This window comes from Thalassophryne amazonica, chromosome 7 (genome assembly GCF_902500255.1).
Source record: "Thalassophryne amazonica chromosome 7, fThaAma1.1, whole genome shotgun sequence".
Taxonomy (NCBI): domain Eukaryota; kingdom Metazoa; phylum Chordata; class Actinopteri; order Batrachoidiformes; family Batrachoididae; genus Thalassophryne; species Thalassophryne amazonica.
In genome coordinates, this window is record NC_047109.1 from 7,077,797 (window position 1) to 7,095,262 (window position 17,466).

The window sequence follows — 17,466 nt, forward strand, 5'->3', positions numbered from 1 at the left end:
TGACATATCCTGATCAAAAATGACTCCAAGATTTCTCACAGTATTACTAGAGGTCAGGGTAATGCCATCCAGAGTAAGGATCTGGTTAGACACCATGTTTCTAAGATTTGTGGGGCCAAGTACAATAACTTCAGTTTTATCTGAGTTTAAAAGCAGGAAATTAGAGGTCATCCATGTCTTTATGTCTGTAAGACAATCCTGCAGTTTAGCTAATTGGTGTGTGTCCTCTGGCTTCATGGATAGATAAAGCTGGGTATCATCTGCGTAACAATGAAAATTTAAGCAATACTGTCTAATAATACTGCCTAAGGGAAGCATGTATAAAGTGAATAAAATTGGTCCTAGCACAGAACCTTGTGGAACTCCATAATTAACCTTAGTCTGTGAAGAAGATTCCCCATTTACATGAACAAATTGTAATCTATTAGACAAATATGATTCAAACCACCGCAGCGCAGTGCCTTTAATACCTATGGCATGCTCTAATCTCTGTAATAAAATTTTATGGTCAACAGTATCAAAAGCAGCACTGAGGTCTAACAGAACAAGCACAGAGATGAGTCCACTGTCTGAGGCCATAAGAAGATCATTTGTAACCTTCACTAATGCTGTTTCTGTACTATGATGAATTCTAAAACCTGACTGAAACTCTTCAAATAGACCATTCCTCTGCAGATGATCAGTTAGCTGTTTTACAACTACCCTTTCAAGAATTTTTGAGAGAAAAGGAAGGTTGGAGATTGGCCTATAATTAGCTAAGATAGCTGGGTCAAGTGATGGCTTTTTAAGTAATGGTTTAATTACTGCCACCTTAAAAGCCTGTGGTACATAGCCAACTAATAAAGATAGATTGATCATATTTAAGATCGAAGCATTAAATAATGGTAGGGCTTCCTTGAGCAGCCTGGTAGGAATGGGGTCTAATAGACATGTTGATGGTTTGGATGAAGTAACTAATGAAAATAACTCAGACAGAACAATCTGAGAGAAAGAGTCTAACCAAATACCGGCATCACTGAAAGCAGCCAAAGATAACGATACGTCTTTGGGATGGTTATGAGTAATTTTTTCTCTAATAGTTAAAATTCTGTTAGCAAAGAAAGTCATGAAGTCATTACTAGTTAAAGTTAATGGAATACTCAGCTCAATAGAGCTCTGACTCTTTGTCAGCCTGGCTACAGTGCTGAAAAGAAACCTGGGGTTGTTCTTATTTTCTTCAATTAGTGATGAGTAGAAAGATGTCCTAGCTTTACGGATTGCTTTCTTATAGAGCAACAGACTCTTTTTCCAGGCTAAATGAAGATCTTCTAAATTAGTGAGATGCCATTTCCTCTCCAACTTACGGGTTATCTGCTTTAAGCTGCGAGTTTGTGAGTTATACCACGGAGTCAGGCACTTCTGATTTAAAGCTCTCTTTTTCAGAGGAGCTACAGCATCCAAAGTTGTCTTCAATGAGGATGTAAAACTATTGACGAGATACTCTATCTCACTTACAGAGTTTAGGTAGCTACTCTGCACTGTGTTGGTATATGGCATTAGAGAACATAAAGAAGGAATCATATCCTTAAACCTAGTTACAGCGCTTTCTGAAAGACTTCTCGTGTAATGAAACTTATTCCCCACTGCTGGGTAGTCCATCGGAGTAAATGTAAATGTTATTAAGAAATGATCAGACAGAAGGGAGTTTTTAGGGAATACTGTTAAGTCTTCTATTTCCATACCATAAGTCAGAACAAGATCTAAGATATGATTAAAGTGGTGGGTGGACTCATTTACATTTTGAGCAAAGCCAATAGAGTCTAATAATAGATTCAATGCAGTGTTGAGGCTGTCATTCTCAGCATCTGTGTGGATGTTAAAATCGCCCACTATAATTATCTTATCTGAGCTAAGCACTAAGTCAGACAAAAGGTCTGAAAATTCACAGAGAAACTCACAGTAACGACCAGGTGGACGATAGATAATAACAAATAAAACTGGTTTTTGGGACTTCCAATTTGGATGGACAAGACTAAGAGTCAAGCTTTCAAATGAATTAAAGCTCTGTCTGGGTTTTTGATTAATTAATAAGCTGGAATGGAAGATTGCTGCTAATCCTCCGCCTCGGCCCGTGCTACGAGCATTCTGACAGTTAGTGTGACTCGGGGGTGTTGACTCATTTAAACTAACATATTCATCCTGCTGTAACCAGGTTTCTGTAAGGCAGAATAAATCAATATGTTGATCAATTATTATATCATTTACCAACAGGGACTTAGTAGAGAGAGACCTAATGTTTAATAGACCACATTTAACTGTTTTAGTCTGTGGTGCAGTTGAAGGTGCTATATTATTTTTTCTTTTTGAATTTTTATGCTTAAATAGATTTTTACTGGTTATTGGTGGTCTGGGAGCAGGCACCGTCTCTACGGGGATGGGGTAATGAGGGGATGGCAGGGGGAGAGAAGCTGCAGAGAGGTGTGTAAGACTACAACTCTGCTTCCTGGTCCCAACCCTGGATAGTCACGGTTTGGAGGATTTAAGAAAATTGGCCAGATTTCTAGAAATGAGAGCTGCTCCATCCAAAGTGGGATGGATGCCGTCTCTCCTAACAAGACCAGGTTTTCCCCAGAAGCTTTGCCATTTGATGCTGTGAGCTTTTCATTTGTTTTCTGCAGCGCAGTGACGGCAACACACCTGCATTAAGCTTTACAAAGACATTTTTACACTTTTTTTTTCTTTAAAACTCTGTGGTGCTCCGTGTGGGTCCTCACTAAAAACAGCTGATCAGCATGCATTAACAAATGCTAACACTTGTTTTTTTCCACCCAAAGTCTCTTTCTGAGGATGACATGACATTAAAAAAAAATGCTGAAAAACATAAAAAATTTTGTTATCTTTCAATCTGGTTGTGCTTTTTCCATAAATACACGTTGTCAAGCTCCTCCTGCTCAGACGGCCGTCCAGGGGCAAATCCAGACGGAAGGGGTGGGGCATTCTTCCCCCTCAACATCCCGAGATTAAAGGTCCACGTTTGAAGACAATTTTTCATACTATGACTACTACTATAATAATAATAATAATTTTAACAATTAAAATGTTGAGAAATAATTTAAATGTTAGAAAGAATTTAATAGTTACATTTATAAACAATGTACAGCCCCAATTCCAATGAAGTTGGGATGTTGTGTGAAATATAAATAAAAACAGAACACAATGATTTGCAAATCCTCTTCAACCTATATTCAATTGAATACACCACAAAGACAAAATATTTAATGTTCAAACTGATAGACTTTTTTGTTTTTGTGCAAATATTTGCTCATTTTGAAATGGATGCCTGCAACACATTTCAAAAAAGTTGGGACGGGGCAACAAAAGACTGGGAAAGTTGATGAATGCTCAAAGAACACCTGTTTGGAACTTTTCACAGGTGACCAGGTTAATTGGAAACAGGTGAATGTAATGATTGGTATAAAGGAGCGTCCCCAAAAGGCTCAACCATTCACAAGCAAAGATGGGGCGAGGATCACCACTTTGTGAACAACTGTGTGAAAAAATAGTCCAACAGTTTAAGAACAATGTTTCTCAACATTCAATTGCAAGGAATGTAAGGATTCCATCATCTACAGTCAGAAGATTCAGAAGAAGATTCAGAGAACCCGTGACCTTCGATCCCTCAGGCAGCACTGCATTAAGAACCAACATTATTGTGTAAAGGATCTTACCGTGTGGGCACACTTCAGAAACCATTGTCAGTGAACACAGTTCGTCGCTACATCTACAAGTGCAAGTTAAAGCTCTATCATGCAAAGCGAAAGCCATACATCAACAACATCCATAAATGGCGCCACCTTCTCTGGGCCTGAGCTCATTTGAAATGGACAGACACAAAGTGGAAAAGTGTGCTGTGGTCTGATGAGTCCACATTTCAAATTGTTTTTGGAAAACATGGTCCATCCAGATTGTTCCCAGCACAAAGTTCAAAAGCCAGCATCTGTGATGGTATGGGGGTGTGTTAATGCCCATGGCATGGGCAGCTTAAACATCTGTGATTGCACCATCAATGCTGAAAGGTACATCGTGGTTTTGGAGCAAAACATGCTATCATCCAAGCAACGTCTTTTTCAGGGACGTCCCTGCTTATTTCAGCAAGACAATGACAAGCCACATTCTGCACGTGTTACAACAGCGTGGCTTCATAGTAAAAGCGTGCAGGTACTAGACTGGCCTGCCTGCAGTCCAAACCTGTCACCCAGTGAAAATGTGTGGCGCATTATGAAGCACAAAATACCAAAATACGACAATGGAGACCCCGGACTGTTGAACAACTGAAGTTGTACATCAAGCAAGAATGGGAAAGAATTCCACCTACAAAGCTTCAACAATTAGTGTCCTCAGTTCCCAAACACTTATTGAGTGTTGTTAGAAGGAAAGGTGATGTAACACAGTGGTGAACATACCACTGTCCCAGCTTTTTTGAAACATGTTGCAGGCATCCATTTCAAAATGAGCAAATATTTGCACAAAAACAATAAAGTTTATCAGTTTGAACATTAAATATCTTGTCTTTGTGGTGTATTTAATTGAATATAGGATGAAGAGGATTTGCAAATCATTGTATTCTGTTTTTATTTACATTTTACACAACATCAGAACTTCATTGGAATTGGGGTTGTAGATGTCTAACAATGGCATGTTTGTTAAGATACACACAGTTAATATTAAAGCACAATTTGTTGTAGACAAAAAGTGAAGTTACATGATTTAAGTGAAATGTTTGTAAATAAAAACAAAGCTAATGATATTGGTAGCAGTTATAGTCAAAAAGTAAGGAACAACAGATGAATAAAACATTTTCAAAGTCAACTGTAATGGTATCATTAAGTATTCGTATTGGTACTTGGTATCAATGAGTACCCAAATGTAAGTACTCGTGCTTTTACTCGGTCTGGGAAAAAGTGGTATCTGTGCATCCCTACTTACCAGTGGAAACAGGATGCATCTGAGCTTCATGGCAAAGGCTAGGAATACTTATGTACATGTGATTCCTTAGTTTTTTTGTTTAGTTTTTTTTTTTTTTTTTTTTTTGGTTTTGAAAAATTTGCAAAAAAAAATCTCAAAAAATTTTTTTTCTCATGTTGCCATTATGGGGTATTGTGTATATAATTTTTAAGATAGCAATAACAAACAAAATATGGGAAAAGTGAAGTGATGTGAATACTTTCCAGGTGCACTGTACAGGACTAACTTCTCTTCTTTTATTTCTTCAAGATTACATCACAACCCTGCTCCTGGAGATGGGCTGCTCTGTGTGTTTTCCATGTCTACCTGCTGATTTATCAAGTCTGGTGTTTCCTCACTATTGATTGGTTGATTTAGTTAATTAATAAGGGTTGGAGCAGGGAGAATTGGAAGATAATCAGTGCAGGTGCTCTCTGAGGGTCTAAGGTTGGGTGAGCCCTGTTTTAGACTTTTCCAGTCCCGCCATGGTTAAAGTTCCAGTCTCACTTTCACAGATCACTAGATCACGGTTTGAAATCTTATCCATACATTCTAAAATGTTAGAGGGTCGGGGGTGTGGGTGTTCCACCATTGTGCCTTGTTCTTGTTTTAACCATGACCAGATGTTCAACATGTATGAAAATCTTTTTTCTCCATTGTGACCTTTGACATACTTTGATCTATACTCAACAAAAATATAAACGCAACACTTTTGGTTTTGCTCCCATTTTGTATGAGATGAACTCAAAGAACTAAAACTTTTTCCACATACACAAGATCACCATTTCTCTCAAATATTGTTCACAAACCAGTCTAAATCTGTGATAGTGAGCACTTCTCCTTTGCTGAGATAATCCATCCCACCTCACAGGTGTGCCATATCAAGATGCTGATTAGACACCATGATTAGTGCACAGATGTGCCTTAGACTGCTCACAATAAAAGGCCACTCTGAAAGGTGCAGTTTTATCACACAGCACAATGCCACAGATGTCGCAAGATTTGAAGGAGCGTGCAATTGGCATGCTGACAGCAGGAATGTCAACCAGAACTGTTGCTCGTGTATTGAATGTTCATTTCTCTACCATAAGCCGTCTCCAAAGGCGTTTCAGAGAATTTGGCAGTACATCCAACCAGTCTCACAACCGCAGACCACATGTAACCACACCAGCCCAGGACCTCCACATCCAGCATGTTCACCTCCAAGATCGTCTGAGACCAGCCACTCGGACAGCTGCTGGAACAATCGGTTTGCATAACCAAAGAATTTCTGCACAAACTGTCAGAAACTGTCTCAGGGAAGCTCATCTGCATGCTCGTCGTCCTCATCGGGGTCTGACCTGACTCCAGTTCGTCGTCGTAACCGATTTGAGTGGGCAAATGCTCGCATTCGCTGCCGTTTGGCACGTTGGAGAGGTGTTCTCTTCACGGATGATGCGAAGGAGATGTGTTGCACTGCATGAGACAAATGGTGGTCACACCAGATACTGACTGGTATCCCCCCCCCCAATAAAACAAAACTGCACCTTTCAGAGTGGCCTTTTATTGTGGGCAGTCTAAGGCACACCTGTGCACTAATCATGGTGTCTAATCAGCATCTTGATATGGCACACCTGTGAGGTGGATGGATTATCTCAGCAAAGGAGAAGTGCTCCACTATCACAGATTTCGTCTGGTTGTGAACAATATTTGAGGGAAATGGTGATATTGTGTATGTGGAAAAAGTTTTAGATCTTTGAGTTCATCTCATACAAAATGGGAGCAAAATCAAAAGTGTTGCGTTTATATTTTTGTTGAGTATTAAGATCTATTAACATTGCCATACGTAGTATATATCATGACATGACCAGGAGATTTCCTGGAAGCGCCAAATTTGTACTAAACTACAGAAATACTATGGGTATACTACAGTTCTTTCTGCACCCATCATGTGGTATGAGTCTGACACGTTTTGTCATCACACACTGGATCACCTTTATGGACAACTGTGATTTTCACACGCTGGTTTGACACAGTTATAGACTATAACAGGGCTTAAAACAAGACCAGAGCACAGTAATTGAATATCTCCAATATTCTCCAAGCTATGGGCAAAGTTTCAGAATGAAAGGTTCTGGGATGGATACAGTATTCTTGCAAGTGAGAATGGCGATTTTACATTTGTTAAAAGGCTCTGACAAATTTAAAGCAATAATAAATAGGATTTGTACTGTATGTGTGTAGGTTGGTCACACTATAATGTCGTCTTTGAGCAGAGTTTGCTTTGAGTGTCGTGCAAATTAGCAGTTATTATCAAACTGGTGTTTCCATTATAAACCTCCTCAGCAGTGCTTAATCAGCTCACATCCAGTGCAGTAAAGTACACACCAATATTTTGCACTGTGTGGTGGAGTGGTGGGCTCATCTTCCACATGACTTGGTACAATTTGTTTTCCCATAAGCCCCTGCTGTCTGTTATCTTGAATGTCTTCTCTTGTGTTGCTGCATGTGTAGCTGGTAGTTTCCAGTGTCACAGACCCTTTTTCTTAATGACATTTTAAAGAGCTTAGAAGTTTGGATTTTTCATTTCATCTTTATTTCTTTCCGTTGGAGTTGTCTGTTCTAAATTTCATTAATGTGCGTCCATACTTCCCTCCAATGTGACCAGCATGATTGATTTCTCCATATTGATGGTATCTGAAAGAGGCAACATCATCGCTGGTAGGCGACATTATTTAATAAACTATATTCAGTTAACTTTAGCACATGTTGCTGTTGAACTTCACATCGGTTCTCTTTAAATGACATTTGGTCTATTTGCATTGTTTGTTTTTTTTCACTATGCCTGTATAAGACAGGCATAAACACATTATTTTAGAAAACAAGTCTCTGTGATTAAAGTAAAAAATAAAAAGGTGTGACAATGTATTTTTGAGTATCCAGCATGATCACATAATTATACCATGTTCACTAAATAACACACTCAGATATATTAGTAGTTTGTTTAATGTAGGAGGTCCAGGTTTAGCTCTGATATGTTGCCCTGCCAAGCATGTGACCTGTCGTCATTGTAGCAGGTTACCATCATTCTCTGTTTTTCCTTGGAGGGTAAAATGCATGAGAAGACTGTCACAGTAAAACTGAGTGGTTGCTCAAAGGTTAACAGATTGGATGAGCTTGTCTTCTCCTGCATTTGTCTCACTTGTTTTTTTGTTTGTTTATTTTTTCTTTGTTTGTTTTGTTTTGTTTTTTTGTTCCTCTCTGATTGGGCTGCTTCTGCTCTGTCCCTACAGGTCAAGCTGTGGTACGACAAAGTGGGCCATCAGCTAATTGTCACTATCTTGGGTGCCAAAGACCTGCCACCCAGAGAAGATGGCCGACCCAGGAATCCTTACGTCAAAATCTACTTCCTCCCAGACAGAAGGTAAGAGCAGCAACAGTTACCACTGGCTGCTAATTCATTTGTTGTCACATTCAGAAAGACCATCATGTATCTTTAAGTGTACTCTATCTATTTCAGACTACGCTAATCGATTGGAGAGCAGATAGCTCAGTGGATAAGAGTTGGGCTACCAATGGCTGTGTCTCAATTCAGGGGCAACATCCTTTGAAGGCTGTGTTTTACGAAAATATGGGCTTCTGATTCCATGCAGGCCAAACCTGAAATGAGATGGTCTAGCCCATGGCCCATTTTCCAAATGTGACATTCACTTATCTCAGCCCTTCCCCTGGTGCCTAGTAACACTGACCGCTGCATTCAACAATCTGGCATTATTTATATATTACTTGTCAGAATTGCTTATTTCTAATTATACATGTGGAGCCCTAAATTGTCTTTTTTTATTTATTATTCATTTTGTTTTGTAAATAAATAAATAAATAAATAAAATATCATGCAATGACACCGTCATGCAGCCTTCGAAGGATGCAGCCTTTGAATTGAGACAGCCAATTTGTAGACTGGGATTAATTCTCCGTCATTCTACCTGTCTGTGTCCTTGGACAAGACACTTAATCTGCATTTTCTCAGTCCACCCAGCTGTAAATGGATTGTGGCCTTAGCTGGGGTAGCACAGTGCATCTGGAAAGTATTCACAGCACTTCAGTTTTTTCATATTTTGTTATGTTACAGCCAGTTGTTGTTGTCCATTTGGCTTTTCCTGTTGTGTTTGGGGTCGCCACAGCGGATACAGCCAGGCCCCCCGCATTGGCATTTGGCACAAGCTTTACGCCGGATGCCCTTGCGGACGCAACTCCAGTGTAACCCAGAGAAACACACAGCCACCGGTGTTCAAAAGAGGTCTCATATCCAAGTACGAACCAGGTACTGCACTGCTTAGCTTCTGAGATCTGACGGCATCACGCTGACATAGAGCAGACCGGCTGCTTAGGTTACAGCCAGTGTTGTCACATTTACTTTGAAAAAGTAATCCAATTACTGATTACTCCTTGAAAACGTAACTTTAACTTTACTGATTACTCAATTTTAAAAGCAACTAAGTTAGATGACTAGTTGCTTTATTAGTTACTTTCAGCAGCTGCCAACACAACCTGCCATCTCACTTTATAGTCACCCTTTTTTTCACCCTCATATTGAACTGTTGACAGCACTGTAACAGTAAAACTTATCGTTTCTAACCTACATTGTTTATAAATGTAACTATTAAATTCTTTTAAATTTTAGTTGTTGAAATTATTATTATTATTATTAGTAGTAGTAGTATGAAAAAATATCTTCAAAAGTGGACCTTTAATCAAGGGGAGTTGTGGGGAACCGTGCCCCCCCAACCCCCCCACGCTCCATTTTGTCTGAATTCACCCCTGATTTGCCGTCTGAGAAGGAAGAATGGATAATGTCTGTTTATGCAGAAAGCACGAACAGATTCACAGGTAAGAAAGTTTTAGCAGCATTTCTTTTTTATGTCATGTCATCTTCACAGAGAGACTTTAGGTGCATTTGGGTGGAAAAAAAAACATAGTATTTGTTACTGAGGCATCACGGGTCTTCAGCTATTTTTAGTCAGGACACACACAGAGCACACAGAGTTTTAAAGAATAAAAAAGCGTAAAAATGCCTTTGTAAAGCTCAGAGCAGGTTCAGAGACAACAACGGCCTTATTCCAAAATGGAGTAAATTTTCCCTCAGAATTCTACTCACAACATGAAATTTTTTATTTTTTTTATTTTTGCAACTTAATTACAACTACAACAACAAAAAACTAAGAAATGACATGTACATAAGTATTTACACCCTTTGCTCAATACTTTGTTGATGCACCTTTTGGCAGCAATTACAGCCTCAAGTCTTCTTGAATGTGATGCCACAAGCTTGGTGTGTCTATCTTTGGACAGTTTTGTCCATTCCTCTTTGCAGCACCTCATGAGCTCCCTCGGGTTGGATGGGGAGCGTCGGTGCACAGACATTTTCAGATCTCTCCAGAGATGTTCAATCAGATTCAGGTCTGGGCTCTGGCTGGACAACCCAAGGAGTTCACAGAGTTGTCCTGAAGCCACTCCTTTGATATCTTGACTGTGTGTTTAGGGTCATTGTCCTGCTGAAAAATGAGCTGTCACTCCAGTCTGAGGTCAAGAGCGCTCTGGAGCAGGTTTTCATCCAGGATGTCTCTGTACATTGCTGCATTCATCTTTCCCTCAATCCTGACTAGTCTCCCAGTTCCTGCTGCTGAAAAACATCCTCACAGCATAATGCTGCCACCACCATGCTTCACTGTAGTGGTGGTGTCTGGTTTCCTCCAAACATGACACCTGGCAATCACGCCAAAGTGTTCAGTCTTTGTCTCATCAGACCAGAGAAATTTGTTTCTCATGGTCTGAGAGTCCTACAGGTGTCTTTTGGCAAACTCCAGGTGAGCTGCCATGTGCCTTTTTTGTAAGGAGTGGCTTCCCTCTGGCCACTCTACCATACAGAGGAATGCTGGAGCTCTGACAGAGTGACCATCGGGTTCTTGGTCACCTCCCTGACTAAGGCCCTTCTCCCCTGATCACTCAGTTTAGACTCTAGGAAGAGTCCTGGTGGATCTGAACTTATTCCATTTAGGGATGATGGAGGCCACTCTGCTCATTGGGACCTTCAGAGCAGCAGAAAAGTTCCTGTACCCTTCCCCAGATTTGTGCCTCGACACAATCCTGTCTCAGAGGTCTATAGACAATTCCTTTGACTTCATGCTTGGTTTGTGCTCTGACATGCACTGTCAACTGTGGGACCTTATATGTAGACAGGTGTGTGTCTTTCCAAATCATGTCCAGTCAACTGAATGTAGACTCCAATTAAGCTGTAGAAGGATCTCAAGGATGTTCAGTGGAAACAAGATGCACCTGAGATTAATTTTGAGCTTCATGTCAAAGGCTGTGAATACTTATGTACATGTGATTTCTTGAGTTTTTATTTATTTATTTATTTATATAAAAAAGCAAAAACTTATTCCTTTCCGGAATCAGTTATGAGACCTCTGCCTTATGGGGTATTATGTGTAGAATTTTGAGGAAAAATGAATTTCATCGTTTTTGGAATAAGGCTGTAACAACAAAATGTGGAACATTTGAAGCGCTGTGAATACTTTCCATATGCACTGTATGTGGCCCTGTGATAGACTGGAGTCCTGTCCAGGGTGTACCCCGCCTCACACCCAATGACTGCTGGAATAGCCTCCCAGTGACCTTTAAATGGAGTCAGTGGGTAAGGAAATGGATGTGGACCTGTGGTGTGAAAGGGCCTGTGAGTACTTTTAAAAGGGGGCAAACTTGAAAAATGTGAGCTAGTTTGTTGTTTGCAGTTATGTGTAATTAAAAGGTGCATTGTGTAGTTTACAGCAGCATCTTGAGGTGATGTTTCAGATTGCAACCTACCCAATATCTCATGTGTGAAGGTATGGTATTGTGTGTGTTGCATTCTGAAACCTCACCATGAGATGGCGATGTAAACTGCATAATGCACCTTTAATCGGGATGTGAAATTAGAAATGCACAAAGCAGTGGCATTCTCACCATCATTCCCAGCATGCAACAGTGCTGTGCTGTGTCGTGGAATTGACCTGTTGTGTTCGTGGCTCTTCTCTGTCATGGTTGTAAATAAAAACAGTTTGAATTATTGTTCCTCCAGTGACAAAAGCAAGAGAAGAACAAAAACAGTAAAGAAATCCTTAGAGCCCAAATGGAACCAGACCTTTATGTATTCGCCTGTCCACCGGCGGGAGTTTCGGGAGCGCATGCTGGAGATCACGTTGTGGGACCAAGCCCGAGTCAGAGAGGAGGAAAGTGAGTTTCTTGGCGAGGTAAGGATGCCCGGACCTCCCACCCACAGTGATTATCTCAGCTAATCCTCTTTAACAAACTACACAGGGATGAAGAAAGAAGCATTTTAATATACTGATTCATGCTTTGTAAACCAGCTGCACTGATACAAAATGCAACCAGTTTAATTGGACTGTTTAGTTTTTTATGTTCAAAAATGCTCTCGCACAGATTCTTTTCACATTTCTGGCCTTCTTGAACCAATAGACTTACTATACAATAGACTTACAATAATTTTAAAACTGTTCATTTATATAGCACTTTTCAGTAACACAATTTCAAAGTGCTGAACATACCGTACTCGTGCACTGGCACGTCCGGGGCATTCCACCCTCTCTTCTTTGGCCTGAAGAGGGTGTGGCCAATGCGTGAGATTGTCTGATTTCATCACAATTTGTTGGGAAAGTGTAGGAACACGGACCCACAACAGGGGGCGCAAATGAACGGACAATGGAGGAAGTCAAAAAACAATGCTTTACTGTTGTGAAACACGCACAACAAACACAACTGATTATAATGTCCAAGTATAAGCCGAATTCCAACGGTGTCGTGTGGGCAGGCTCGAAGATAGGAGACGTCTGTCCAAGTCGAACCGGAACCACCCGATTTCCTCCGCCACCGAACCCCGGGAATACTGGAGCCGCCAAGTCCCGAACTCCCAGGTGGCCACTGCCTCCGCTCGTCGGATCCGGTACTGCTGGCGAGGAACAGAAACAGTCAGATGTGGGTGCGTCTGCACCCAGCAGCACGTAGGGTGGAAACACCACCTCCACCTCTCGTCAGAAAAATACTGTAGTGTAGGAATGTGAGTACTTATCCAATAAAGTCCAATACAGTCTCCAGCTGTCCTACACACAAGCAACAAAGTGTTATTGTCAGATGATGACACAATTGGCTGAGTACGTTACCTCCTTGGTAGAGCGATATCTCGGCAAAGAGGTGGAGATGACGTCTTGCTGATATACTGATGCTGATCAGATGAGTGGTGACAGCTGTCATAGGTGATGAGCGTCAGCTGTCACCCCGGCTACTCCTGTTAGGCGGCAGCGCCCTCTGGTGCCTGGAGCCCGCACTCCAGGCCGGGTGCCCTCTGGTGGTGGTGGGCCAGCAGTACCTCCTCTTCTGGCGGCCCACACAACAGGACCCCCCCCTCAACGGGCGCCTCCTGGCGCCCGACCAGGCTTGTCCGGGTGGCGGTGGTAGAAATCGGCCAGGAGGGCCGGGTCCAGGATGAAGCCCCTCTTCACCCAGGAGCGTTCTTCAGGTCCGTACCCCTCCCAGTCCACCAAATACTGGAAGCCCCGGCCCATCCTACGGACGTCCAAGAGCCGGCGCACAGTCCAAGCCGGCTCGCCATCGATGATCCGGGCAGGAGGTGGTGCCGGACCGGGAGTACAGAGGGGTGAGGTGTGATGGGACTTGATCCGGGACACGTGAAAAACGGGATGGATCCGCAGTGAGGCCGGAAGCTGAAGCCTCACTGCGGCTGGACTGATGACCTTGACGATTTTGAACGGACCGATATACTGGTCCTGCAGTTTAGGGGAGTCCACTTGAAGGGGTATGTCCTTGGTAGACAACCACACTGCCTGCCCTGGCCGGTACGTAGGGGCCGGGGTCCGCCGACGGTCTGCATGGGCCTTCGTCCTCATCCGGGCCCTCAGCAAGGCAGAACGGGCGGTACGCCACACCCGACGGCACTTCCGTAGGTGGGCCTGGACCGAGGGCACACCGACCTCTCCCTCAACCACCGGAAACAGAGGAGGTTGGTACCCCAGACAAACCTCGAAAGGGGAGAGGCCGGTGGCTGACGACACTTGGCTGTTATGGGCATACTCGATCCAGACCAGATGGGTACTCCAGGCCGCCGGGTGCGCAGCTGTCACGCAACGCAGGGCCTGCTCCATCTCCTGATTGGCCCGTTCTGCTTGCCCGTTGGTCTGGGGATGATACCCGGATGAGAGACTCACCGTGGCCCCCAGTTCCCGGCAGAAGCTCCTCCAGACGTGCAAGGAGAACTGGGGACCACGATCGGAGACGATGTCTGTTGGGATCCCATGTCTGTTGGGATCCCATGCAGCCGGACGACGTGGTGAACCAGGAGGTCCGCTGTCTCCTGGGCCGTCGGGAGCTTCGGGAGGGCCACGAAGTGGGCCGCCTTGGAGAACTGGTCCACTATCGTGAGAATGGTGGTGTTGCCCTGGGACGGCGGGAGGCCCGTGACAAAATCCAGGCCGATGTGGGACCAGGGGCGATGGGGCACGGGCAGCGGTTGGAGCAGTCCCGAAGCCCTGCGATGGTCAGCCTTGCCCCTGGCGCAGGTGGTGCAGGCCTGGATGTAATCCCGGACGTCGGCCTCTAGGGACGCCCACCAGAAGCGCTGCCGGACAACTGCCACGGTTCTTCGCACCTCTGGATGACAGGAGAGCTTAGAGCCGTGACAGAAGTCCAGGACTGCAGCCCTAGCTTCTGGTGGGACGTAGAGTTTGTTCTTCGGCCCAGTTCCGGGGTCCGGGCTTCGTGCCAGGGCCTCCCGGATGGTTCTCTCTACGTCCCAGGTGAGGGTGGCCACGATAGTGGACTCCGGGATGATGGGTTCCGGTAGATCCGACAACTCCGTTTTGACTTCATCTTCATGTACCCGGGACAAGGCATCCGATCTCTGGTTCTTGGTCCCGGGACGGTAGGTGACCCGGAAGTCAAAACGGCCGAAGAACAGTGACCAGCGGGCTTGCCTGGGGTTCAGCCGCTTGGCGGTCCTGATATACTCCAGGTTCCGGTGGTCAGTGAAAACCGTGAATGGCACGGACGTTCCCTCCAACAGATGTCTCCACTCTTCAAGAGCCTCTTTCACCGCAAGGAGTTCTCGATTGCCGACGTCATAATTCCGTTCGGCCGGGGTCAACCTGCGGGAAAAATAGGCACACGGGTGAAGGACCTTATCGGTCTTCCCGCTCTGGGAAAGCACAGCTTCTATCCCTGAGTCCGAGGCGTCCACTTCAACCACTAACTGGCGACTAGGATCGGGCAGCACCAGAACGGGTGCAGACGAGAAGCGCCGTTTCAACTCCTTGAACGCGGCGTCGCAACGATCCGACCAGGTGAAGGGGACTTTTGGTGAGGTCAGGGCTGTCAGGGGGCTAACTACCTGACTGTAGCCCTTAATGAACCTCCTGTAGAAATTTGCAAAGCCGAGGAACTGTTGCAGCTTCCTACGGCTAGTGGGTTGGGGCCAGTCTCTCACCGCCGCAACCTTGGCCGGATCAGGAGCGACGGAGTTGGGGGAGATGATAAACCCCAGGAAGGACAAAGAAGTGCGGTGAAACTCACACTTCTCGCCCTTCACAAACAGCCGGTTCTCCAACAACCGCTGCAGGACCTGACGTACATGCCGGACATGGGTCTCAGGATCCGGAGAAAAAATGAGTATATCATCTAGATATACGAAGACGAATCGGTGCAGGAAATCCCGCAAGACATCATTAACCAAAGCTTGGAACGTCGCGGGGGCGTTTGTGAGGCCGAACGGCATGACCAGGTACTCAAAGTGACCTAAGGGGGTGTTAAATGCCGTCTTCCACTCGTCTTCCTTCCGGATCCGAACCAGGTGATACGCATTAAGATCTAGCTTAGTGAATATTCGGGCTCCATGCAGGGGCGTGAACACTGAATCCAACAGGGGCAACGGGTATCGATTACGAACCGTGATTTCGTTCAGTCCCCTATAATCAATGCATGGACGAAGTCCGCCGTCTTTTTTACCCACAAAAAAGAAACCTGCACCCATCGGGGAGGTGGAATTCCGGATCAACCCGGCGGCTAAAGAGTCCCGGATGTAGGTCTCCATTGATTCGCGCTCAGGTCGTGAGAGGTTGTACAGCCTGCTGGACGGGAACTCAACGCCTGGAACCAAATCAATGGCACAATCGTATGGACGGTGGGGGGAAGGGTGAGCGCCAGATCCTTACTAAACACATCTACAAGGTCGTGGTACTCCACCGGCACCGTCCCTAGATTGGGTGGGACTCTGACCTCCTCCTTAGCCTGGGAACCGGGAGGAACCGACGAACCTAAACATACCCGATGGCAGGTCTCGCTCCACTGAACCACTACCCCGGACGGCCAATCGATCCGGGGATTGTGTTTTAACATCCAGGGGAACCCTAAAATCACACGGGAGGTAGCAGGAGTCACAAAAAACTCGATCTCCTCCCGGTGATTTCCTGACAGCACCAGAGTTACAGGTGGTGTCTTATGCGTGATTGGAGGGAGTAGGGAGCCATCTAGTGCTCGCACCAGCACAGGCGAGGTAAGCGCCACCAGGCCCATCTGCTGTCTAACAGATTCCCTTCAGAGCCCGTATCCACCAGTGCTGGGGCCTTCAGGGTTGAATCCTCATAAAGGATCGTAACTGGGAGTCGTGTGGCAATGTGGGTGTGTCCCACGTGAATGTCTCGGCCCACCCTTAGCCCAGTTTCTAGGGGCGGGCGTTGGTGTTTAACCGCTCGGGGCAGTCTCTTACCTGATGCTCCATCGAGCCACAAACAAAACACGCTCCGCGGGCCAGCCTCCTCTGTGTATCTGGTGCCCTAAATGTGGCCCTGCTCGTGTCCATAGCTTCGTCAGCAGGGGGAGCTGTGACCACACGGAGCGCAGGGGCCGTGGAGCATGGGGAGGGCGGAACGCGGTCGGAACCGGAAGGGAGAGGGACGGCGCGTGCCCGGCCACGCCCTTCGTCTCGTTCTCGACGGCGTTCTTCTAACCGATTGTCTAATCGTATGACGAGATCAATAAGCCCATCTAAATCCCGCGGTTCGTCCTTAGCCACCAGGTGCTCCTTTAGAACCAATGACAGTCCGTTTACAAAGGCGGCGCGGAGGGCAGTGCTATTCCAGCCGGACCTCGCAGCCGCGATGCGGAAGTCGACTGCATAGGCAGCTGCGCTCCGGCGCCCCTGTCTCATTGACAGCAGCACGGCTGAAGCGGTCTCTCCTCTATTTGGGTGATCGAACACTGTTCTGAACTCCCTCACAAACCCATCATATGTCTGAAGGAGCCGTGAATTCTGCTCCCAGAGCGCTGTAGCCCAAGCGCGTGCCTCACCGCGAAGCAGGTTTATTACATAAGCTATCTTGGTAGCATCAGTCGCGTACATGACAAGATGTTGTGCGAAGACGAGCAAACACTGCATAA

The 17,466-nt window shown here is 45.0% G+C and overlaps 1 protein-coding gene across 44 annotated transcripts in view; it reads left to right on the forward strand.

The window, feature by feature from the left end:
- The window catches only part of rims2a (regulating synaptic membrane exocytosis 2a), a 725,652-nt gene that overhangs the window by 451,443 nt on the left and 256,743 nt on the right, over nt 1-17,466 (forward strand). For 25 of the 44 annotated variants that reach the window (XM_034173780.1, XM_034173800.1, XM_034173763.1 and 22 more), the window contains 2 exons: nt 8,256-8,386; nt 12,083-12,254. In XM_034173780.1, the coding sequence (XP_034029671.1) occupies nt 8,256-8,386; nt 12,083-12,254 (303 nt within the window). Of the gene's footprint in view, nt 1-8,255; nt 8,387-12,061; nt 12,255-17,466 lie in introns of all 44 variants that reach the window. The other 19 variants (XM_034173773.1, XM_034173774.1, XM_034173776.1 and 16 more) reach the window with 1 other exon arrangement.